Genomic DNA, 19,288 nt, shown 5'->3' on the forward strand with positions numbered 1-19,288 from the left:
TTAATGCTTAACTATACTATACTATACTGTACTATTCTATTCTATTCTATACTATACTGTACTGTACTATTCTATACTATACTATACTATATACTATACTATACTATACTATAATATATGTGTGTGTGTGTGTGTGTAATATAACATAATACTTAAATTATAAATCGCTGTCAAACTAATTTTATGAATGAGTTTTGCCGGTAGTACACTTCGCTGTAGAATGTGCTATGCGGAAGTAAAGACGCGGTCTGAGATTCTACCGGAAATACGTAAGCAAAGTTCGTGCATAGAGTCTATTACTTTTAATCGACTGGTCCCAATGCTATTTTTAGTGGATGTATGAAGCCCGTTTCCCATGGTTTACACAGGTGTCCTATCAGAAGGACCCCGAAAACCTATCAAACATTTTCCCGTGAAACGTTTGCTTAAAGTCTGCTTGTGCTATCCGTCTTTAAAATAAAAGCCACTTGGTTTGCTATTCTAATATATAACTTGATGACATTCATGCATTTTTAACATAGCTTAAGTGTCCAAAATATGTTTAGGGGCATCGTATCTATGCAAATTTTGTACAAAACTACATCATATTTAATAAACAAGCTCAGAGCTTAGGCATGCAAATCAGCCCACAGTACATACAAATTCCAAAGAAAGCTAATTTGCACGGCTCTAAGCGAAAGAAAACAAAAGGTGCTTGATCATTTGTTGAATTGAGGCATGTTGATTGGGACGATTTTGATTGCCAGGTTAGTTCCCTTGAAAGAAATCTATCCCTCACACAAAACGCATATTAACAAGTGACACAGTATCATAATGCTAACTTCAGTGTAATAAACTGTGCCCGGACCTATTCAAAATCCACATACAGCATACAAACACAACCAGAACCCTCCCGAGCCCTGTAATGTCCCAGTGACTTCTAATGACACCCTGACCTTCTAGTCGGCGCCAACGACTATCAAAATGAACTTCCAGACTGTAAATGGGGGTAAAGTGCGCTGCTGGTGGTCTGCCAGGGTGACACTGCTGGCACTTTACCCCCAGCTGATGCCAGATGGAACAAGACATGCCCATGTCTGGATCCACCCTTCTTCTGCTATAGCAAATGTGCAAAATCTAAACACTAAATAACTGATTACAGTGTAATATCCACAGTCTTTCTATACTTGATGACAGGGTCTATCCTGACTAAGCCAGACTAAGTCTTTTAGTTATTGTTTAAATGCCTTTTATTAACTGGTTGCTTACATTTACTATAGTATCCCATGACTAGTTTGCACTCTTTGGTAACAGGCCATGTACTAAGATTAAGTAATCGTGATCTTTTCTTAATACCTCAGGTGCCTTATGCTTCTAGGAACATTTCAATTACATTTTTTTTGCTGCTGGTTGTGAAGTCTCCCGCTAATACCCGTTGTTTTAGTCCACAAATCTAAAAAAGTATGGCTATAAAAACAGCATCATGAGCACATGAGAATGAAACAAAATGGATATCTAGAAAAATAAAATTCTTTGTATCCTACATCCGGGACCCATGGATCTGGAACAGCTGCAACAGAGTTGGAAAATATATTATGGTCAAAGAAATACTACCATTCAAAAGTTTTGGGTCAGTATGATTTCTTCGGAAGAAATTATCTTTTTTTTTTTTTTTAGCAAGGATGCATTAAACTGATCAAAAGTTAAGGTGACAACATTTATAATATTACATAAGATTTGTTCTTCTTCTTCAAATTAATGCTGTACTTTTTCGAAATGTCTATTTCTCAAAGTATCCTTATAAAAAAATGTATCACACTTTCCACAAAAATATTAAGCAGCACCACGATTTTTAAAATGTATAATAAGAAATGTTTCTTGAGCAGCAAATCAGCATACTAGAATGATTTCTGAAGGAACGTGTGATACTGAAGACTGGAGTAATGATGCTGAAAATTTAGCTTTGCCATCACAAGAAGAAAATACATTTTAAAATATATTCAAATAGAAAAAATACTTCAGATTACAATAATATTTTGCAATATTACTGTTTTCATTGTATTTCTGATCAAATACATTTAGCCTGAGTAAGCTAGAAGAGTAGGAGTAGAAGAGTTTTTCCTTTTCAAAAACATAAATATTACAGACCCAGAACTTCTGAAAAGTATTGTACCGGTATATCTGGAGAAATATACAATTACTTATAACTTTGGATATGGATAGTGTAGCTTGAGAAATATGCCTTGAATATGTTTCATGTAATTATGACAAATACAAATATACTTTTTTGCTGATATGGATATGGGTGGAGATGAAAGTGACTCAATGGCAGTTTATGGAACAGACGCCGTGCTAAATATTGAAGTCATTCGGTTGAGTCATTTGTTCACCATTTCTGGTCTAGTGACTTAAAAAAAGAAGTGAGCTAAAAAAAGTCCTATTTTAAAGATATACACTTTATTGCCAAAAGTATTGGGACACCCTTCAAAAAATTTAATTCAGGTTATCCAATCACTTTCATGGCTACAGGAGTATAAAATCAAGCACCTAGGCATGCAGACTGCTTCTACAAAAGCCTCGATTCCACCGAAATTACCCAGAATAATTTGTCCCAGGAACTTTTTTCCCCAGTCTTGCTGCTGTCTGCGTTCCATCGCAGTCTTAAAGGGATACTTCACTGCTTTTTCATATTAAACTGTTCCCTATTCCCTTAACTAAAACAAGTTGATACATACCTCTCTAGTCTGAGTGGGTGCACTTACTCTCTCTGACGCACGGTGACGATCTGATAGCATTTAGCTTAGCCCACTAAGCCCAGTTCATTTTCTATGGTACCAAACAGAGATCAAGTTAGAAGCGACCAAACACCTCCACGTTTCCCCTATTTAAATACAGTTACACGAATAGTTAAACGATCAAGTATGATGACATAAAATAAAACGTGGCGCTTTTCTAAGCGGATTAAAAAGGAGAACTATAATGTATGGCAGAATAGTACTTCTGAGAGTACTTCGACTCGGCGGAGTAAAAAGTCACGCCTGAAAATCCTCCCTCACATCTCCCCCTCCCGCTCTCATTTCTGTCAATAGGGGCATTGGCATGTCAATTTCGTCTTCTGTAAATACACTTAATAAAGCCTGAACCTTGTCGTCAATCCATTGGTCATATTTTTTAAAGGGATCCCCTGGTGTTGAGACTTGTATGGCTTAATATAACATAAATGATGTCTCTTACTGAATTATGTATTAGAAAACCCATGAAAGATCTACATTATTTAAAAAATCGATTTTATATTTGGACCATGGGCGGCGCCATTTTGTTTGCGTTCTAGGTTGATGACGTAGAATGGTTGAACTCCTCAATCAGCTGGCATTACCCGTAGCTATTTTTACCACAACGCAACTCGAAAATTGTTTCAGAGTTAAACAAAACCAATGAATTCCTTTGTAATTATACTTAAAACACACTCAAACATACATGTGCACACAAACTCACGTACACAAGTCACAAACAGATCGGCGGCCGGGCACACACACCTGACAGACTGCGTTGTCTCAATCGAGATGTTGGGCTGCTCAGTCTCCACGACAGGGGCTGAATCCGAAATCGACCCCCTATACCCTGAAATAGGGCATTATTTGAAGGGACGGCCATTAGTAGTGTTGTCCGACATCATGGACATGTTCGAGTGCAGTCATTCAGTCTCACGTTCACCGCAATAATGAGTGTACAGCCGATTTACAAACAGCTCTCCGACTTCACGCACCCAAACATACATGTGCACACAAACTCTCTCGCTCACACAGACTCACACACACCCCAACAGATCGGCGCGAACACACACACACACCCCAACAGATCGGCGCGAACACACACGCACGGCGTGCGCGCATACATAACCCTCAATCACTATTCCCTGTGTTGATATCTAGACTGTTGATATGCAGTAGATTACCTGTAATGCCTAATGTATCCAGCAGAGGGAAATATCTAGGTAGGATGATGGGATAAGTTAACGTGAGGAGGAAGAGAGGCAGGATGTTTTGGTGATGATGCATGGGATTGTTTGTGCATTAAAGTTTGAGCACAAGCTCAGTGAATTAACCTCAATCTTTAAACTTTCACTTTTAAGACACAAATTACTTTCGCTACTTTTGTTCACTAATACAACTTGAAGGAGTTAATGAAGACGATCGAGTGCGTGAAGTCGGACAGCTGTTTGTAAATCGGCTGTACACTCGTTATTGCGGTGAACGTGAGACTGAATGACTCCACTTGAACATGTCCCTATGGTGTCGGACAACACTACAAATGGCCGTCCCTTCAAATAATGCCCTATTTCAAGGTAAAGGGGGTAGATTTCGGATTCAGCCCCTGTCGTGGAGACTGAGCAGCCCAACATCTCGATTGAGACAGCGCAGTCTGTCAGGTGTGTGTGCCCGCCCGCCGATCTGTTTGTGACTTGTGTAGGTGAGTTTGTTTGCACATGTATGTTTGAGTGTGTTTTAAGTACAATTACAAAGCAATTCATTGGTTTTGTTTAACTCTGAAACAATTTTCGAGTTGCGTTGTGGTAAAAATAGCTACGGGTAATGCCAGCTGATTGAGGAGTTCAACCATTCTACGTCATCAACCTAGAACGCAAACAAAATGGCGCCGCCCATGGTCCAAATATAAAATCGATTTTTTAAATAACGTAGATCTTTCATGGGTTTTCTACTACATAATTCAGTAAGAGACATCATTTATGTTATATTAAGCCATACAAGTCTCAACACCAGGGGATCCCTTTAAACTTCGAATAGCAAACAACTCTTACTGTAAGCACTGCAACTGAATTTTAGGTTGGAATAAAATGCTGGGAGAGCTCAACCAATCACCATGTTCAGCGCCCAAGTCCCACTCCCGAAAGTTCCTGAACTTTAAAATTTTTGAAAGCAGGGTCGCTCTCAGGAGCTCAGAGTATTAAATCGTGGTACCATGATAGGTTGCCACCTGTGCAATAAATCCAGTCGTGAAATTTCCTCACTACTAAATATTCCATGGTCAAATGTTAGTGGTATTATAACAAAATAGAAGCAATTGGGAACAACAGAAACTCAGCCACAAAGTGCATGCCGAGGCACACAGTGCGCAGAAGTCACAAACTTTCTGCAGAGTCAATTGCTTCAGACCACCAAACGTGGTTATGGTGTGGGGTTGTTTTTCAGGGGTTGGGCTTGGCCCCTTAGTTCCAGTGTAAGAAACTGTTAATGCTTCAGCATTCCAAGACATTTTGGACAATTTCTTGCTTCCAACTTTGTGTAGAGTTGGGGGATGACCCCATCCTGTTCCAATATAACTTACCACCAGTGCACAAAGAAAGGTCCATAAATACACGCGAGAGTGAGTTTGGTGTGGAGGAACTTGACTGGCCTGCACAGAGCCCCCGACTCAAAACGATAGAACACCTTTGGGATGAATTAGAGCGGAGACTGTGAGCCAGGCTTTCTCGTCCAACATCAGTGCCTGACCTCACAAATGCGCTTCTAGAAGAATGGTCAAATATTCCCATAAACACACTCCTAAACCCTTTGAAAAGCCTCCCCAAAAGAGTTGAAGATGTTATAGCTGCAAAGGATGTACCAACTCCATATTAAACCCTATGAATTCAGAATGGGATGTCATTAAAGCTCATGTGCATACAAAGGCAGATATCCCAAAACTTTTGGCAATTTAGTATGTATATATATTCAAGGTTTAGTGTAACGCAATAGTTTGTTTGCACACTTGTGAATTGTTTTTACAAAGAGAATAGTTATTTACGAGGGAAAATCATGCTTGGGAGTTGCAAGGAGGTGAAGGCTATTGCATTTCATTGCAGTGTGCTCATAAAAGGCAAGTAAAACTAGTTGGATAAATCCTCCTCGTACAACCTTATATCAGAGGACTATTTTCACAGCCAAACAAAGTAATATTCATCTTCTTTGGTGCACTGAAATGCAATTTACCAAAACCCTTTGACTACTAGAATTTTGATCATCTACCACTAATACAACCAACATGACAGCAATTCCTCACCAATTCCTTTGACACAAGTTTCTGCTAATCTCTAATCCACTCATTGGGGGTGGCATTTATCTCTCCCTCTTCCTCCTCCTCCTCCTCCTCCTCTTCCTTCCTCGCTCCATCCTCCTCCTGTGTGTCCGAGGTCTAGTAGTGTTATGAGTGGACAACAGGGTGAACAGAAACCGGAGGGATCGCAGCACGACAGATGATGGCATACAAAAAAAAAAAATGAAAAAGATTTATGAATTTGTGAAAAGTGAGTGTGTGCGAAGTGGATTTCAAGGCTACTGATGTGAAATGAGATGAAAAGATGCAGATTTTGTAGGTCATAAGCATGTTTTTGAGGAATGTGTCAATGGAACTGTGTTCTACGGTGTTCATGAGTTGGCACGATCAAAAATGGACATGTTTGCATGTGTCTGTAGGTTCTCCAACCTTAGTTTTGTGGCTCTGCTCCGTCCCCAAACTTCCACCTGAGGTGTGCAGCTCTTTTGACACCACACACAGAAATTCAGCCTGGTCCTCAGTTCCATAGCTGTAAGATGAGCCAATGTTCACCATCTTAAAAAGCAAAGAACAAAAAAAAAGAAAGAGATAGAGAGAAGGTCTTTCATCCTGAAAGGCACTTGAGATTTAAGGAAAGGGGAAAGGACCACGAAGGAAAACATCAAGATGGATCAAATACCTAGTCAGCTGTACCAAAAACCTCATTGCATTCATTAGAGATAGTTGGCTAGTCTATTGGTGAGGTTAACCCAATGTTAATGGGGTGTTTTCTATGAGAGTAAAAAACACAGACATACGAATCCATATCGTGACTAGGGATGTTAACCGATGACCGTTTGACCGATGGTTGACCGTATCAACGTTAACCGATTTAAATTTTATTAAAATCTCTAAATTAGTCTATTATAGACAGTGGACTAAACGTTACTACAGTTAGCCATCTCATTCTAAAGTCTTTTTGTGTGAAGTGAACAAATCCCTCAAACTAAATTTTTCACAACTTGCCTGTTTGTACTTAATAAACCAATAAAAACATTTGGCGCAAGGTCACAGCAGTTAAGTTTGCACGTTCACAAGGTTTGCAAAAAGTAAACAGGCTAAAACACTTGAGGTTAGAGCAGGGGCAGACGACAGTATGAAGCGTGCATTCCGCATAAGATGGGCTTACATTTAGAAAAATATATTGATCATCATCTTCCTTTATTATTGTTAGCACTACCTCGAACAAAAGCGGCGTCTCTTCCAAGCTGTCATTTTCTTAAATGAACCGCGGCAATGTTTCAAAAAAGCATCTAACGCTAGACAAATGCCTTTATTTTTAACGCGATCACCATGTACCCAAACCATTTAAAAACTAAGGAGCCATTTGTCCTCCGATTACAAACAAGCTCTTCAGTGCCGCGTTTGCGGGACTCATGTTTCGTGCTGTAGGGGATTTTAAAAAAGTGATGTGAGTGGAAGGGAGGCGGCGGCACTGGGACAGTGTGTGTGAGAGCGGGAGGCAGAGCGGCAGAGAGATGCGACAGAGTTGCGAAATTGCAGGCGCGGCTCGCAGCTGTTATTTCAAATAGCGCAGCATATTTGTAACTAATCGGTTAACCGGTTTCAACTGGCTAATGAGGCTCGATGGTCGGTCAAGAAAATGTTTAGTTTTCGCCATCCCTAATCATGCCGATGCATTAATGTCTTAAGACACAAAACGATCGGTTTCTGTGAGAAATCCAACAATATGTGTTATTTTTTTTACCTCATATCAGACGAATCTCATTTAGTATTCCCAATGCCATTACTTCCTTAAAGTAAGGTCAAAAACCCGGTGTGATCATAGATGTATATATAGATTTCTCATTAGTGCCTGTGCGAATCAGTCGAATGAGGAATCTATGTAATTACATATCTATGATCGCACCGGGTTTGACCTTACTTTACGGAAGTAATGGCGTTGGAAATACTAGATGAGATTCGTCTGTTATGAGGTAAAAACAAAAAAAATACTGTTCGATTTCTCGCAGAAACCGATAGTTTCGTGTCTTAAGACATCAATGTGTCTTACGGGCCACAGGGTTTAATATAGATTCGTATGTCTATGTGTTTTTTATTTTCATAGAGGCTCTGATAGAATAACACCCCATTGACATGCATTAAGTTGGCAACAGTTGGAGTTAAAAATCTTCATTTGTGTTCAACTGAAGAAACAAACACACCTACATCTTGGATGCGCTGGGGGTAAGAAGATAAATATCAAATTATAATTTTTGGGTGAACCATCCCTTTACATATCTTATTGACTTATTTTGTTAAAATATATAGTTTTCCATATTTCGAATGTTCAAAATATCATTAGGGATGTGCAAAACTACATACTGACAAAGCTGGAATAATATCATATAGTTTGTCAATTTTCAAAAATGCATAATGATTAACAGGGTTTGGTGCAACTGACCATGGTAATACATCCAGGTGGATACAAATGGCAAAAGTTTAATTTCACACTTTAAGCTACTGGACTCTGAATCTGAGGGGAGAATTGGACACTGGGAGCATTAGGATCAGGGGGAGGGAAATCAACTCAGTGTCAGTCCAACCCACAGTCCAGAGCAGTCCGGGGCGGGGTTTTCGGCAGGCGCGCACGCTGACCTGCTCAAACTTCCAGCCATCTGACATGGTGGACACCATCTGGGTCAGCTCCTCTTCCTGACACTGCAACACCCGATAAACGTGCTTTGGTGGTACCTGCTGTATGACAGACAGAGAGAGAGGGTGGGTGAAGACTGGTGAAGTGTAAAAAAGAAATGTAGTGGGTAGTAGAGGAGAATGCCAAAAGGCAAGTATGGAAAGATGAGCGAGAGTGGGCGGGAAACTGACGTCTGTTGCATAAGCAAGCAAATATAGTCGCAAATGTACAGTAGAAACTGAGATGGACAGAAATATAGTGCTGAGAAAGTGATGAAGCCGAAAACTGGATATACTAATGGGAAAAAAGCTAAATGGGAGTTATGAAGCACCCTGCTCATTACCTGTGTGGCCTTGGAGTCTCGCTCAAGAATCCTCTCTTTGATTAATTTAATCAGCGGTGTGATGTTGTAAAATTCTGCCTCCTCCAAGACACCTGGCGGCACAGACACACTTCATTTTTTCATTTTCTTACAGATATGTGCTGTTTTGACTAGATATTGAAATTCTAAATAAATTAAAAATAAAACTTGCAGCATTAACAGCCATTCCAAAATGAATGGCTGTTAATGCTGCAAGTGAATTATAAATGTACAAATGGATTTTCATTTAGAGATTTGCAAAAGATTACATTTAACAGTGCTATCATATTAGTGTTTTTTAAAGATTTTAACTTAAAGTGAGAGTTAGATGACAAATGAAAGATAAAAAAATAATCTAAACGCAAACTTAGGGGAATTGCCATATACAACTATCCAAAATCAACTTATATTGTTAACTAAAACTAAAAAAAAATTAAAAACTAAAAAACTATTTCATCAAATAAAAACATTAATTAAAATGAAAATATATAAATAAAATACATACTATAATATTACATTAATAATACTAAAATAGCACCGTTGAATAATACCGATAAATAAGAAGATCTTTAATATTTGGTGATGATCATATGGTACCAATGCATCAATAGTTATGTTGGGTTGATATTAAAATATCATTTATTATTATAATATTAAAATATGGCCATGCATTTGACAACTGACAACAGTTCTGAAAATAAATGAACAGACCTTCTTCTGCCAGCTCCTTGTTATAAACCAGTTTCCCATGTCGCAGGTAGTTGAGTATGGGACCAAAATAGGTGGGATCTCGGTCAATCACATAAGCACCAGTTTCATCCTACACAAACACACCACAGGTCTCTCAGTTTAATAATCAAATGAAATAAGAGGTTTAATAATGTGATATTTACTTGTATTACTACAATTACATTACAAACAATATTTATTAATGATGTCTACAGTTGATCAATATTAGATCTTAACTTGCAAATATTTAATAATGTGGTAACTCCCTATTTAAATGTAACTGACTCTGTGCTGAAACTGTTCAACTGATGTACAGGATGTACTGAACAGTACATCACCTCAGGGAATAAAAATGTGACTTGGCACACGAGAGAAAAAACATTAAAGGAAAGGGCATGTGGAAAGTGGCAGTGAGCAGAGGTCACATTAGCATGGCCACAGTCATTGTCCCATAATGGCTGAGTGTCTTCTCTGCGAGACAGGACCTAGAGAAGAGGACATAATGTAGGCTACATCATACCCTAGAACAACATCCCCTACAGAAAACATTACACAACTGAGCCCAGGGCAAGAGCACTCAAAAGGCACAAAAAAGGGAGTGCATAAAAACACACTATGGTGAAAGAAGTAAAAAGAAAGAGGAAGATGTTGGCGTTACAGAAGGCTCAAGACTGAATAGCAGCGCTGCAAGGTTATAAATGCACTATAATAGAGAAAGCAGAGAGCAAAAGAGCATAAATTAGATAACTCACTGCAGATTCACAACATGGACATGAACAACACACCTACACAACAAGCTAGAATTTGTACAGCCCTTGGTTTATTTGTTCCAAAATTTGGGTAATATTATGCTTTATACAGCAAGTTCCATTCGTGACTGGATTCCATCTGCGTTTTCTGCATCGCAGAAATCATAGGGCTCTACATGGTGTTATGTTAAAGAGAGATAGTTGTTTATTGTTGTGTTATAAAGTTATAACCATTAGTAAGAAGGGTATGCAGTTAATAGTGGTCCCCTGTCAAAAATCCTGATTCCAGTAAAGTAAAAAAAATATCAAACATATATATTGTGTTCTTTGGCAAAATGTTTTGTTGCAGCTGATTTCAAAGAACAAAAATCAACACCCTTCAAAGAAAATCAGCAGCCTAAAGAACATTTTCCGATAAGATGAATACCACAGCAAAAACAACTGGACTAACTAATATACATTTTTGCATTAATAAAGACAAGTAAACAGTAATAAAATAAGACCAAATAAACCAATCAGCAATAGCACAAATTAATAAAACTGAACAAAGTTCAAAAATCGAAATCAAATGCAAAATAACACTGCACTGTTTCCTTTTTATAAATAGAATAGCATATTCATTAAAATATAAAGAATTACAACAGTTATTCAGTCAAAATCAGTGAGTGATTATCTTTTTTTGTTTTTAAATTAACAGCAGCAGGTTTATTGGGCTGCTGTCACTTTAAGATCTTTATTGTCTTCTTGTGCCGGAAAATAGTTTGAAATTACATTAAAATGCACACAGACATCGATAAATGTAATCAAAATTTTAAAGGAGTTTTTCAAAGATCTGTTTTTTGAGTATTGGTGTATTAAAATGTTAACATGTTTTAAAGCTCCAAAAACACATTCTTTTTCAAATACTGTACATTATTGTAGCTCCTCTATGCCCAGTCTTTCTAAAAAGCATCGATTTCTACAAAGCCTCTCCTTTCTAAAAGCGCAGTGTAATAACAGTCACTAACAAATACTTTAACAAATAACAAGTCATTCTTACAGGCTCTGATTCAGAAGCACAAGATTGCCCTAGCAAAGCTGGAAATGCCCCTTTTTTAGAAATTGCCTTTGTGCACAGCTGACCTTGTACTCTGAAAATGCGTTGTACACACACAGACATTTGGTTGTAAATACATTTTTGTATGTTTACACTCTCTTTTCTTTACACTTTCGAGAAGGCCAAATAAAGTTGCTTTTGCATAGAAACAAAACATCCCCACAACATGACGGCGACAACACTACTATAATACTATAACTACTATAATATACCTGAAGTCACGCCTTCTTTCTTTGCGTATGTATTTGGGTGACAATATGCAAATATTTCCACTTGTGATGTAGGTTGGTGAGGGAGAATTGAGGCGCACATAGGTGCACTGCGACTCAGTGTTGCTTCAAGTGCATCATTCTGCACACAGGATGCGCATAAGTGCTTTGTGCCGCTCTTTACTGAGTCTTTCATATACTGTAATACTTTTGCACAATGACCGAATATTAATAGCCTATCTTGTTCTGTCCTACCTATAATATATTGTTGCTTCATTAAAAATCTGCAATATACATTTAAAATAAATTTTCATTTTATATAAAATGTAACTGGTTGTGTAAAATAGCCACATAATATAGAAATATTGATTGATATAACCTCCAATGTAATTGTATCACAGAACTTTCTGAGGTATATATTGAAAAATATTGTATTGCTGACTATGAGAATCGATATTGTATCGAATCGAATCGTGATGACCATCCGATTTAGACCCCTAGTTAAAACAATCATACTAAATATATTTGAGTGTGTTTAAAGTTGTTATAGTATTACTCTGTGCGCTCGCTCGGTGGCTGGTATGAGACACTTGTTGCACTTTGCAGTAATCTAGATTAATATAGAAAAACATTAATAAAAACTGAATGACAAAATGACTGTTGGTAAATGACATGCAATTATTTAAAAATATGTATTGTGTGATGGAGAAAGCTCTCTCTGATTATGCTGTTAGCCACTTGAGAAAATAGTGTTGTCTCTGAGGCATGGTCAAAAATAAAAACTATTTTTTTTTTTTTTTTTTTTAAACGACACAGTAAATTAAGGAAACAAGCGATTCAAACAATAACTATAACAAGTTAATTAAATAACTATAACTACAGCAATAACAATACTAATTTGTTTTCTGTTGATAAATGTATACAACCAGTTGCTCACCTGTCTCATAGAACACATAATATATTAAAGCATATTTGTTGTTTCTATGGTTACTACAAAAGTAAAACTTGAAATTGAGGGTAGCGCGGATCTGACGTCATTGTAGGTGATAGAGCTGCAACTAACGATTATTTTTTCTGTCGACTAATCTAACCATTATTTTTTCGATTAGTCGACTAATCTAACGATTTTTTTACCCTTTGAAATTTTTAAAAATTCTGTGGCACCCCCTCGCATAAATTACGCTAGAGGTGTAACAGTACAGACTACTCACAGTTCGCTTTGTATCATGGTTTTAGGTTCATGTTTTAGTAGGCTACAGTTCGGTATTTGCTATGTTCAGGGGAAAAAGGACTACTATCAAATTAAATTAAAAGATTAAAAAAAAAAAAAAAAATTATATATATATATATATATATATATATATATATATATATTAATCTAAAAAGTGTGCCTTTAATACAATTTACAATCATTTTGGGACAAACTCCAGATTCACAACATACATAGACAACAAGCTAATTATCACATACGGACTTGAAAAGAGCATTTTAAAATATTTTCATTAGCAGCACAAAATCTCACAGATAATAGGAGGGAACTTAATTTACACATGATGAGCAAACGCACACATGCACAAATCCCATTTTTGAAAAACAGCAAGTGCAGCAGACAGCGCCACAGTACACATGACTAGACTTGAAAGCAGCAGGCATGACAACACCTGCGCATGACTTCTGCAGTGAGTCAGAAGAGACAAGCTGTCATCCCGCTCGGGATTTCACAAGAACACGGGAACGCACAGGGGATTTTACACATAATACTACTGTTTATGCCTTAAACACAGAATTCAAATCGGACAAGTTTGCTATCTGTCCACACTCATCTTGCCTTAATGTTTAACTCTGCAGTTGCACAAGGAAGTATAAGAACCAAGTCCCAATAGGGAACTAGCTGCATCCCATGGGAAATACCTAGTAGGCAAACAAAGAGCTTATTAATTTCAAAACAGAACTGCATAATAACCTGTACCACATAAAGCATCACAGCATGCAATATAAAAGCCAAATTAACAATTTGAACAGAACCAGTTCTGGCTCATGTTAAAGGGTTAGTTCAAACTAAAATTAAAATTCTTTCTTAAATGACTCAACCTCATGTTGTCCAAACCTGTGAGACCTTTGTTCATCTTCAGGTCACAAATTAAGATATTTTAATGAAATCCAAGAGCTTTATGACCCCACAGACTGCAATGTTATTACCTCTGTCAAGGCCCAGAAAGGTAGTAAAGATATAATGCTCAAGTGAACAGTGTCAGAGACTGACATGGAAGAGAAGAAATTGTTGAATAGTTATTTTTGTTGTGTTTTTTTGCACAGAAAAGTATTCTCGATGCTTCATAACATTAAAGGTCCCGTTCTTTGCGTGTTTTCGAAGCTTTGATTATGTTTACAGTGTGCAATATAACATGAGTTCATATTTCAAAAAACACAGTGTAAAAAAAACACAGTATTTTTCACACAATTGACTTATCTGTACATCGCTGTTTTCTCTGTCCTAAAAACGGCTTGATAATTTCCTTGTTCTATGAAGTCCCTCCTTCAGAAACACGTAACGAGTTCTGATTGGGCCAGCGCTTGCCGTGTTGTGATTGGACAGCAGCTTAGCGCACTTTACACACTAACTAAAGTTTGAAAGATGGAATCGCGAAGAACAGTACCTTTAAGGTTGAACTACTGTAGTCACATGGATTATTTTAACGTTGTCTTTACTATCTTTTTGGGCCTCAAAAGTGGTAATAATTAGCCTGACAAGCCAGACCCACATCAAGATGTTTGGTCTGGAAACTCACCATAGACAGGGCTCAGTCCAAGGGGCGGGATAAATGGTTGTCTTTCAAACTCCCTCTGCACGCGATAGGATAGCGGTACACCAACCGGCAGGGGCGTGGGACTGGGGGGATAAAGGGTACTGAGTAACCAGGGCCCGAGGCAGGGGGGGGCCTTAGAAGTCAGTTTTCTATACATACACATACATGGTACGGGGGCCCAGCAAGATGATTTGTACCCAGGGCCCAAAATTTGGTGCTACGCCCCTGCCAACCGGAGCAACGACGGTGAAGGGGAGCTCGCTGACTGATTAAACATTCGCCGTATCCGGTCGGCTAAACTCCGAACACATCTTCCCTTTTTAAGAATGACTTCAGTGCCGCTCTTTGTTCTTTTCTCAGAGGAAAGCTTAACTCCAAGTCTTCCGGAGGCGCGGGCAGAGCTGATTCGAAAGACCGTCCCCGTTCGCCAGTTTCTGTATTTACTAGAAGACTGTTACTAGAAGCACGCAAACGCAACTCGGCCGTCGTCATTATGGCCCCCGCCCGCCGACTCTATAGCCTACCTACACGATGTGATTGGGCCGTCCAGATTCTGAGGAATACAGCTCAGATAAGAATTGAGAGTTGCTAGACCACACTTGCGGGCAAATTAAATTTGCTGCCGCTAGGGTGCGTCTAGATTTCTAGGCTAGGTAATAATGGTACTGTCTATGTGGGGTCAGAGAGCGAGTTATTAATAACAGATATTTTATTTTTGAAATAAACAAAAAAGATTACATAAAAGATAAGATGCATCTTTAAATCTTAAGAATGTTGGTAACCAAACAGTTTTGGTTCCCATTGATGTCTATTGTATGGACAAAAAAACAATGGCAGTCAATGGGAACCAGAACTGTTTAGCTATCAACATTCTTCGAAATATTTTCTTTTATGGTCCACAGAAAAAAACGAATCATACAGGTTTCAGAACAACACAAGGGTGAGCAGCTGATGATGACGACTGAATTTCTATTTTTGGCTCAACTAACCAATAAATGATGTACCTTAAAGTCAGAGTAAACTCATCTTTTTCTAAATTATAAAATTTTTCTGGCTCAACAGAATGGTTATAAAATAATTTAGCTCTATAAACCCAAACTCTTTGAAAGGAAAAATGCATGTAAACTAGCAATGAAACACAAACTAGTCCAGGAATAGAACAGAGAAACCTCCCATAGATATTTTTGTACAGAGGGCTGGGAGTCGTCAAGGTGCCATGACTCTAATCTCATTAGAAGAGTGACATGAGCAGTGAGAGAGCACACAACACCACAGCGGCCAGTAATAACTGAGCTGTGATGAGTGATCGTATGTGCCTCATCACTCACTGTGGGGATGGAGGTGCTTTGAGTGTGGAATAAGAGGCAATATAAGAGGATAGCTAGGGAGGGGGTGGAAACTGTGAAGGCAGAGGACCATCTGTTAAGTCAAATACTTTTTGTATGCCTTAGTGCTATAAGATAAAAGACACATTTATAACACACTGATTCATATTGGTAAATCTCACAATATTTCAAAACATAACCAAAAGAAAGAAATTAAAGATTTCTTAAAGACAATGAAGCACTTAATATAACTTTCTATTAAATTATGTTGCATTATTTTCCTTATTTACCATTGTGAAGCATCTTTGAAACAATCTGAATTGTAAAAAAAGCGCTATATAAATAAAGCCGACTTGACTTAAAGGGTTAGTTCACCCAAAATGAAAGTGATTTCAATAATTACTTACCCTCATGTCGTTGGACACCCGTAACACCTTCGTTCACCTTCGGAACACAAATGAAGATATTCTTGTTGAAAGCTGATGGCCTCAGAAAGGATTCAGATAGGCCCCCATTGGCATTCAGTACATTCCCACTCACAAGACCCATAAAAGGCACTAAAAACATCGATACAAAGTCCATCTCACTACAGTGGCTGTACAATAATTTTACTAAGCGACGAGAAATAAATCAAAATAATGACTTTATACGCCAAGTTATTGTCTTCTGTGTAGGTCTCGGACGTGAACTCACGTGATAGCGGCGCTCATCCTCTTCTGGGTCATGTATTGAACGGCGGATCTGCGTCATATTCTCACGCATGCGTTGAGTTCACGTCAATAACTTGGGGATAAAGTCGTTATTTTGAGTTTTGTGCGCATGATAAGTATTTTCGTCGCATTGTAAAATTATTGAACACCCACTGTAGTGAGATGGACTTTGTATCAATGTTTTTAGTGCCTTTATGGGTCTTGTGAGTGGAAATATACCAAGTGCCAATAGAGGCCTTTCTGGAGCCTTTCTCAGCCATCAGCTTTCAACAAAAATATCTTCATTTGTGTTCCGAAGATGAACGAAGGTGTTACGGGTGTCCAACGCCATGATGGTGCGTAATTAATGAAATAATTTTCATTTTTGGGTAAACTAACTACCCTTTAAAGAAAATTATTTTAGGATCAATTATTATCATTCACATTTTTGCATTATTCTCATAGCTAAAAATACATTTGATATGATAACAAACTAATGATTACTACTAGGTCTATACATTTAAAAACAACACTTATTACTGTAATGCAATATATAGGGTGAATTCTGGTTGATTAGGGCCCTATTTTTGTTTGGCTATCACCAGATCAAGCTCAATTTAAAATTGATCATTGGTCTGGGGAGTCTGCTCTGTATTTTCTACTGCACAAGAGGGGTGATCAACTGGCATTATTAAAAAAAATTACTCTGTATGCAATTAGATGATCCTTCAACCAACCATTGATGATGACACATGAGAAGACATTGAGCCATGTCAAAATAAATCCAAATCCAAAAAGTCAATACAATTCAAAACATCCAAATATTTAACATATTCCCCATTCATTGGCATTTCTAATTTCTGATTTTTCATGCGTTTAAAATGTAAAACATAAGTTGATACCATATTGCGGGTTGTAGGTATTATTTTAGGGGCGATATTGTACATGGTCATGTTCCAAGTGTTATTGGAAACACTAGAAACATATATATTTGTCATCCAACTAGAATTACATCCAGTTTTATTAGATTTGGGCCTTCCAAGCAGACACCTGCCAACAGGAAATTATGTGATATTAACCTCTACTGCTAGAAGAAAACATTTTATTGCAGTGGATCAGTGATAAGGGGCCCGATTTGTGTAAGAGTTGGCATAAGGTGATATTTGCTCTGGGCCCACTAGAAATACTGGCATGTGCTTTACATTCTAACAGATCAGTTCTATAAGATATGGATGCTTTATTTGGATAACCTTAGGCATCGTTTCATTTAGGTAATTTAACAAGGAGCATCCTAACCATAACACTCGATTTATTAAGGATTTTTTTCGGACTTAACGTACGTGCTTATATGGCTGTCTTGTTTTTTTCTTTTTAAGGTATGCACATGTGGCAGATTTTAATTCATGCTTTTCCACCAACTCAAAAAATATTTTGTAAAATAAAAAGTAATAAATAATAATGCTAATAAAAAAGCTTACATCTACATTCAATATATGATTTTTTTTTCTTTTCACTCCTATAAATTTAGGATGTAGGCTACTGATGATACCCCATCAAGAGGACTTTCCTCTACACAAAATCAGCTTCAGTTGGATCACGTTGTGTGAAAAAGGCTGTGTGAGGTAAAATGTGAATTTTACTGGCCAATAACTGCGATGATGCACACACGGGGGGTCCGCGTTTAAATAATCGCAGCACGCGTCCATCCATCTGACTGAAGACCCCCGTCGCATCATTAACACCCCAGCGCCCTGGATCACTTTAGTCATACATTAACATCACTCACTGCTGTCTTACCGTGTCAGAATGCAAGTCTTGCTGCTGGCACAGTCGGTACAGAAATGAAGTTTGTTCCTTTAGTAGTGTCTGTCGTGTCGTTAGAAACACCGTCCCACCGACGTTGAGACGGACCCATTTGCCGTTATTGCCTCCGGTGGTATTAACAGCTGAACCGTTTCCTATAATATTTTCAGCCACACTGGATTCAACAGCAGTAGATGTGGCTGTCGTGGCACCTTCGCTTCCTTCGTTGTCTTTGTTGTTATTATTGTTGTTGTTATTATTGTTTAGATTGCTGTGTGTTGTTGTTGCTGAAAGGGATCCCGTTTCCGGTAAAGCCTGGGGCGCCGCCGTTTTTCCTTTGTCCTCCGTTGCCATTAGGGTAACGTTAATACACTGAGGCTGGTATGCGGACTGTCAGTGGGTCGGAGTCGGATGCTGTTCGGATGCCGTTCTGTCTCCCACGGCACGGTGAAGCGGCGTGCTAGTACTGTTTTTTTCGTGTCATAGAAGTAGAAAAAGCGAGGTAGTTGATTGGCTTGTATCCTGCGACGTGTTCGCCCCGCCCACTTGTCAGTTGATGCTCTTTTTTTGACGCAGAAACCAGTGCAGATTCTGGGAAGCGGTATGTATTTATGCATTAGCAGCTATTAATATTTAATATTCTGCATTCTTAAAAAATATTTAAGATTCTAGGACATTGTGGTACTTGCTCCTCGCTACATTTTCATTATTTTGATAACAAGTTTAGGTTTTACACACACACAACCATGCAATTGTATACAACAGGCTGTTAAATGTTTGATTCTGATTGTTTGATTTACATTCAAATTTGTT

General features: G+C 38.1%; 1 protein-coding gene across 4 annotated transcripts; it reads right to left on the reverse strand.

Annotated features, from left to right (window-relative positions):
• Positions 1-292: 292 nt before the first annotated feature.
• Positions 293-19,003, reverse strand: kctd17 (potassium channel tetramerization domain containing 17). 4 transcript variants are annotated; one of them, XM_067430588.1, is made up of 7 exons: positions 18,470-19,003; positions 9,780-9,888; positions 9,051-9,142; positions 8,623-8,769; positions 6,463-6,588; positions 6,040-6,171; positions 293-1,549 (listed from the first exon to the last, which is right to left on the reverse strand). In XM_067430588.1, exons 1-6 carry the CDS (start codon positions 18,827-18,829, stop codon positions 6,064-6,066), a joined length of 942 nt encoding a protein of 313 aa, XP_067286689.1. In that variant the 5' UTR covers positions 18,830-19,003; the 3' UTR covers positions 293-1,549; positions 6,040-6,063. The 4 variants fall into 4 exon arrangements, with proteins under 4 accessions (XP_067286689.1, XP_067286690.1, XP_067286692.1 ...); XM_067430589.1 differs by having other exon boundaries at positions 8,671-8,769; positions 18,470-18,999; XM_067430591.1 differs by lacking the exon at positions 6,040-6,171 and having other exon boundaries at positions 18,470-18,999.
• Between the last annotated feature and the right edge of the window lie 285 nt (positions 19,004-19,288).

Source organism: Pseudorasbora parva, chromosome 21 (genome assembly GCF_024679245.1).
Source record: "Pseudorasbora parva isolate DD20220531a chromosome 21, ASM2467924v1, whole genome shotgun sequence".
In the NCBI taxonomy this organism is placed as follows: domain Eukaryota; kingdom Metazoa; phylum Chordata; class Actinopteri; order Cypriniformes; family Gobionidae; genus Pseudorasbora; species Pseudorasbora parva.

Excerpts from the sequence above, each read along its gene's own strand:
- kctd17 (XM_067430588.1), bottom strand. The coding sequence starts at position 18,829 with ATGGCAACGGAGGACAAAGGAAAAACGGCGGCGCCCCAGGCTTTACCG. Across the intron at positions 6,589-8,622 it reads GCCCCGGACTGCTCTGGACT|ATGGTGAACATTGGCTCATC; the intron begins GTGGGTTGGACT and ends TTGCTTTTTAAG. Across the intron at positions 6,172-6,462 it reads AGCAGAGCCACAAAACTAAG|ACCTCGGACACACAGGAGGA; the intron begins GTTGGAGAACCT and ends TAACACTACTAG.